The 6,980-nt window shown below is 42.0% G+C and overlaps 1 protein-coding gene across 1 annotated transcript; it reads left to right on the plus strand.

The window, feature by feature from the left end:
* Window positions 1-953: 953 nt before the first annotated feature.
* On the plus strand, window positions 954-6,625 carry PDCL3 (phosducin-like 3; the record flags this gene model as incomplete). Its single annotated transcript, XM_010082854.1, has 5 exons — window positions 954-1,083; window positions 1,790-1,880; window positions 2,548-2,691; window positions 3,626-3,834; window positions 6,236-6,625. Coding segments are annotated over 5 exons (717 nt in total), but the record flags the coding sequence as incomplete, so codon positions are not given.
* Between the last annotated feature and the right edge of the window lie 355 nt (window positions 6,626-6,980).

Below are 6,980 nucleotides of genomic sequence, written 5' to 3' on the forward strand. Positions count from 1 at the left end.
GGGGGGGTAGTCCAGAAGTACAGTGTTTGGGTCTAGAGAAGAGATGCAGTCCTCAACAAACCTAGTGTAAGGTATATTAGTACAAGCAACAGCAAAGTAGTAGATGTTGTATTCAGTTTTCAAAGTGAATTTAGGACAAGACAGTGAGGAACCAAAACCAGCCTGTGAGTGTTTGTCATTGAATTTTCGGGTATTAAAAAAAAATGATAAAATCACTGTCTAACTTAGAAAAACTTCTACTGAGCTTCTCAACAGTACATGGGTGCCTGTTGGCCTTGTTTTTTGGGATTATTGCAACTATTTCAAAGTATGGTGGGTTTCTGTGTTTGTTGGTTTGTGTTTTTGTTTTGTTTTTTAAACTTTTAGGAACAGTCTAGATAGAGATTTAGATCTGATTCCCTTGCAGTAGCCTTATCCAGCAGAGGCTGTGCTTGCTTTTCTCTAAGCACTTGTATAGTCATGCTGACTTGAATCTACCAAGGAGGTTTCCCATATATCCAGAGTTAGGTCCATATGGCTGGTGCCTCTTTGTTTTCTCGCCAGCACTTCCCCCTACCCTGACCACTGACTTGGTGGCCTGTTGCTCTGCTGAGGCTCTGTACATGAGTGCATGCCAGCATGCTTCCCTGTCACCCAGTTGCTTTCCTCCCCTTTGTTTTTACCTTGTGAGAGCTGCAACGATGGTTACGGTGCTTCTAACTTTTTTATTCTACCAGGATCTTCTGCGTGAGCTATGAGTGGGATGGAATAAAATAAAGTCACTCTTCAGGGTACCAATCTGGAGCTGCAAAGAAGCCTCAGCATCAGGAGGATGCATGCTGTGACCTTCTGGTGCCATCCAGACAGCTACCACTTTAGCAGTGTGCTGTATCTCTTGAAAAACTCGTCTCTAACCTCTGGAAGTGGCAAAGTTCTCCTTGAATGCACATAATCTGTTTCTTGTTCTGCTCTAGAACCCAAATGAGGACACAGAGTGGAATGACATCCTGCGTAAGAAAGGTATCCTTCCTCCAAAGGAAAACCTGGAGGAAAAGGAGCGTGCGAAGGAAGAGGAGCAGCTTGTCATCCTTCAGAAGTCTGTTGGTGAGTGATCAGGCCAACTTAAGCAGCAGCAGCATCAGGACAAGTCTTGGAGTGGCTCCTGGGAGAAGCTTGTACAAAGAAATGGCCAGCAGTAATGTTTATATGCTTCTAAAGCAGTGTGTCCCTTTCCAAGTCTGTGAGGGATACCAAAGCTCCTTCTCATCTAGGGTGATCATCTGTTAACAGTATCAAACAAATATGTTCCTGAACGCATGGATTCTTCCAGCACAGGAAAGCTTTGTTCTTGATGTCAGCTCCATACTTTTGTAGAAGCAAATGTTTGAAAAGTGAAATAAGAACAGTGTGAAGGGAGTCTGTGGTGTGAATGTGCAAGTAAAAGTATCTCATGACATTACCTGTTGCATGCTTCTTCTTTCCCCCATTGTTCAGGCATCCCTGCTGTGTTGTTGTATGTCTGTGTTTGGTATGTCTTTGCTGCAGCCACCAAACCTGAAGGCTAATTCAGGTACTCATGCTAGTCTAGGTAGCCTTTAGCTCAGACTGCTTTACTTCGTTGTCTTGCCATCTTTATGTCTAAAGTGCCTAATGTTTTCTTAAAATCCAGTAACAATAATACTTTGTAAAAGCCATATTTCCCCTGGTTAATCTGTCCTTAAAGTAAATAAACTCTGTTGGACTGATAAGGGCTGATGAGTTTTGATCCTGGAATGAGGTTTTTGCTGATTTTATGTTTCTTCCATTCTAGTGAAAACTTACGAGGACATGACTCTGGAAGAGCTAGAAGAGAATGAAGATGAGTTTAATGAGGAAGATGAGAAAGCTATTGAAATGTACAGGTCAGAGTAGCATGCGGAGTTTGGCTTTAATGAAAACTGGAGCTTTTCTTCTTTTGTATGCTGTTAGATATTGTTGAAGAGAGGAAGGACGTTGTTAGGCCTGATGATAGAAGTGTGTTGTGTTTCTGGTCTCTTGTGGAGTTTCTAAGTGTCTTTAATAGGATAACTGGGTTTAAATTCAGTGTCCTTTATCTACAACCTAGTTTTGCAGAGATAATGTGCACCTGTGGAGTGCATGGTTAGGGATTCTGGGAGCTTTGAAAATAGCCTCCAAGTTTGCTCAATTTTTGCGTGAATGAGATGAAGGTGCTGCAGATTTACAGAATTATAATGTTGGTTTTCCATTATCTCTTTATGTCTGCCGTCTCTCATGGTTTTTGCCATTTAGTTTGGTAGTGTAGTGTCTGCAGAAGAAATGTCTGCTGAGGGCAGAAATGAGGAAAAACAAGCTCATGAAACATAGCTGTACTTCTTGCATGTTGGGAGTTTTAACTTGTGATGCAAATGTAAGAGCATTTGTTGACTGTTAACTTGCTTTTGTTGCTCTGGGGTTTGAAGGAGTGTTTAATGTACCTCTGAAGTCTAGGTTTTAACCAGCTCCTTTAAGTGTTGTTCTGTCAAAAATGCATCTATTCTCAAAATCTCTTTCCCATTCTGTGCTGTTCAGGCAGCAAAGGTTAGCAGAAATGAAAGCAGCTCAAATGAAGAATAAATTTGGGGAAGTTTTGGAGATTTCGGGAAAAGATTATGTTCAAGAGGTTACAAAAGCTGGAAAAGGTATATGGGTAGTCCTGCACCTCTACAAACAAGGGTAAGAATTTGTTTTTAACCTTTAAACCTTTCACTGCCAATAGCTGAAAATATTCTAGATGAATATGTAATTATGGTAGAAATTAAGGAACTGATTCTGCAGTTCTAAGAAATAAAAAAATTGCATTAGTAATTTCATTGCAGTTGACTCAAGACTGCTGAACTTGGCCCTGAAATGACATTACCATGCAGTGTGTTTGTGTGCTTTTGGTTTTTTCACTCATCTATACAGCATGGTGTGACTTGCACCATACAGCCACCATAGAGGTAGCTGCTGCCACTGAAATACTGAGCTTTGGACTGGTTATTAGAGGGATCACTGTATGTCTGCAGCCTGGTTTCTACATGCATAAAAATGGAATGAGGAAGGTTACTGGTCGTGTCAGCATAATGGCAAAACTTGACAAAATGGTCTGATAAGTTGCTAGAATTTTCTGTAAAAGTTAAAATACTTGATTTTGTTCATTGTTTCTAATTGCCTCACAGGTGTTGATTTTCATGTGCATACTTTCTTCCAGGAGCTGCTTTCCTTTCTAGTTTGCACTTGCTCATGCAATTTCTAAATATCATATCTTCATAAACCAATTTCTCTGTATGATAGAGGGGAGAGTTGTATTGCTAATATCTTTAAGCAACCCCGCCAGCATGCTGTCCTGTTCCCCTGCCCTCCGTCAAAAAAAAAACCCCAAAAAACCCAAAACAACAACAACAAAAAACTAACAGCAAAAACACACAGCAAAACCTCTGGTGATGCAGATTTCCTTTGAGTACCAGACTACTGGACAACAAAAGTGTTCAGAAGTTGCTTCTGGCACATTTGTCTTTCCATAGATGCTGCTGATTGAACTGATATTTCTGATGTTTCTTCTGGAGCAGATTACTGTCTAATTTGTCTTGGTTTTTTTCTTGTGCGTGTCTGTTGCTGCTGTTTACAGAATTCCACTGTGTGCCTTAATAAATCAGCATATGAGTGGGCTTGCAAAGAAGTTCAGAGATGTGAAATTCATCAAAGCTATCTCTACCACCTGCATTCCCAACTACCCTGATAAGAACCTGCCTACGATATTTGTCTACCTAGAGGGAGACATCAAAGCTCAGTTCATTGGGCCTTTGGTGTTCGGTGGCATGAATCTGACAAGGGATGGTGAGTGTCTGCATCTCTAGTCTTCCAAAGGAAAATCAAAACTGCTTTGGTGGGAGTGAGAGAAGTGAGGCTTAGGAGGAGAAAGAGAGGTACTAAAAATTATATTAGATAGTTTTGGTTTGGTTTTGTTTTGGTTTTTCTTATTTTCTTTTTTTTCACCCTTGTGGCTCAACAACATGTTATTGAGGCTATTTTGTAAAAGCAGTGAGTGGCTGAGTAGGCCAACATACAGATATTTATCTTGTGTATGTGGAAGTATTCACACCCTATGTTGAGTGAAACAAATTTTCCTGAGTATATTAAAGGGTAGATAGTACCCACACACATTCTTTGGGGCTCCTGTACCTGAGTGACTGACCATGCCCCCAGTTACTTGATAATCTGTGCACTTTATAACTGGTGCTTGCCTGTTGCATGGTAGGGCTTCTTGTTTAATTTTCAAGCCTATTTGTTTGTCTGTTGTACCTTCCTGACATGCAGGCTCCACTCCTGATTAACCTTTAAAGATGTTAGTTTGTCCAAATGGGGCTGCTAGCCTGAGATTGGGCTGCTTCCTTTTCCTCTTGCCATCTCCTGGAGATGGCAGCACTTTAAGCTCCTGCCTCAGTGGTTCAGGGGACACAGGGCTCTGTGGGGAGAGCCTGTTACCTTTCCTGGAGGATGCAGTTTTCCCTAAACTGTTTCTTCTTGCCTGTCTTAGGCCAAGGGGTCATGCAGCCTCATCAGCAGGATGTGCTTTGGGAGATGAGGGTTGTGGTGAGGTGTTGCAGGTCTTGCAGAGCGCCATGGCTCTTCCGTAAAACCTGCTGTTTGGAGGTGGTTGGTCGGGATGGTATCTTACAGCAGTGCTTGAAGACAGAGGTCAGCATTGAAAAAAGGCCCTTTTGGAAACAAATGCAACTGGGATGTAACCTAGTGGATTTTCCTTCAGTTAAAAGGATACGAATCAGCCTTCTGAGTAGGCATATAAGTCCAGATGCCTTCAAGCTTTTTCAAGGTTGGACTTTAAAGGCATCTTTATCTGTAGTGAACCACAGTTAAGCAGCATGTCAAGTCTGCTGAATAAAGTCAACGCCTATACTGGGATAGTATGCACAGAGGTTTTTTTACTAAAATCCTGAAGTTAGCATGTGCTGTTGAAAATGCTCCCTTGCCTTGAGCTGTTGGAAGGGGAAAAGCTCACCAGTGAGATCGCTGATGTGAGAACACCTAACTCTAACTACAGAGGTTGCCTAATTATGCACTGAAGTGAGCAGTGGTAGCAGAATGTACAGTTAGCTTTCTCCAGTTTTTAACACATAAATAATAGATTTTTGTGGGGACCCAAAGGTGACTAAGACAGTTTAATTCAGTCATCATTGAAAGCTGAGCACTGAAATTCTGTGCTTTCTTTTATTTCTTTCTTCCTTCTGCACTAAGTCTAGTTTACTTCCACTGGAGATTAAAGAAAGTGTGAGGTTGTATTTGTTATTCTGTAATGTCTGAAGGAAATTAGATTTAATGATAGGGTTGCCAGCAGGACTAGGAGAAAGGTTTCAGTTGAATGTGTTGTATTGACTTTCTACCAGTTCTGGGAAGCAATCCAATTTAGGTCTATATAGTAATAGGCCTACTACTGATGGAGTCAGTCTTACTGTCTTGCTAAGAAACTAGTGGTCAATTCACGGTGTAGTGGTAAAGGGATGAATTGCATTTACAGAGTACATCGCTGAAAAATACCTGTAATTCAGATGTGTAAATGGAATTGCTACAATTTTTTGCCCCTCAGCAAATCTATTCCCGGCCTCTTCTGACTGTAATGAACTTGGTGTATGATGGAAACAGCTGTAACACATGAACAATGTTCCTTCACCAGCAATAGATGTGTGAACCTGTTTTTTGCCTTTATGTGATTAGAATAAGGTGGGATTCTCTTTCACCGGGAGAATTGGCTCGTCTAAAGTTGCTGCTCTGTATCAATTGCCTCTTTTACACTCCTGGTTGTAAAGGGTGCAGGAATGGCACTGGTGGGCTGCAAAGCAGTACCCCAAGCTTTACACCCTGGGCTGAAACCCGTGCCAGCACTAGTGAATGAAGGTGGAGCTTGACTGGAGTGGGTGTGGGAGACAGGACAGGGGCTGGGATGTGGGGGTGGAAGAGGAGGAGGAATAGAGTAGGACCCTGGTTTTTTTTGGCAGTGATGACAGGTTGATAAGAGAAGTCAACTTGGGGAAGCAAGCATGGGAAGGGAAGGGAGGAATTGTAGCAATCTGAGGTCCTTTTTTACCTCTGAAGGTGAAGTAGGATGTGCAAAGTCCTGTTGTACTGAAAGAAATGAACTAGCATATATCAGAAGGAGTGAGAGCTGGAGAAAACCCAGTTTGCTCCACCACATTCACGGCTCTTGTTTTCCTCTGCACAGAATTGGAGTGGAAGATTTCGGAGTCGGGTGCCATCAAGACAGACCTTGAGGAGAACCCCAGGAAGCAGATCCAGGACCAGCTCATGTCCTCAATCAGGGCATGTGTCCCAGCCAGGGGGGAGAGTGACTCAGAGGATGACTAACTCCTGTGTCAGCATCAAGATTGATACAGTACACTTGCAGCTGGTGTTCTGACCTAGAGCACTGGAGATACTCATGAAGATCTTGCTGAGCCCCAGAAGGGTAGTATTTTAAGACAGCCATTTATGTAGAAACTGAAAGTTTCATTATAAAAAAACCTGCAACTTATTGCAGCTGCCCTTAGGATCCTGGAACACATTTTATATTATGAAGCCTGAGTAAATCTAACTCAAAGTTTTAAAATATAAAAAAAGGTAGAAACACAGGTCTCTTGTTATTATTGTCTTAGTAAATTGCTGACTACTTTAAAAAATCTGAAATCTGAATAGGCTTAAGTGCCCTGGTTTTGACAAGCTTAATTTGTGTGAATTGAATCTAAATAGCTGGTCTTAAACATAATTGGTTGTCGCACTTAATTGACCCTTCTGTCAGCCCATTGTGCATGGATGTTGGACAGCCTGGAGAGCTAAGAAAGGTGACCTGTGACATGGTTGCTGCTGAAGGTGACATGGCTATTTGCAGAGGTATGCTGGCAGGAGGGCCAGCACAAGGCCATGGGCTTGGACCTCAGGCATCTTGAGAGAAGCCCAGAGACAGTGTCTCC

The sequence above is a fragment of the Pterocles gutturalis genome, unplaced genomic scaffold (genome assembly GCF_000699245.1).
Source record: "Pterocles gutturalis isolate BGI_N339 unplaced genomic scaffold, ASM69924v1 scaffold7400, whole genome shotgun sequence".
NCBI lineage: Eukaryota > Metazoa > Chordata > Aves > Pterocliformes > Pteroclidae > Pterocles > Pterocles gutturalis.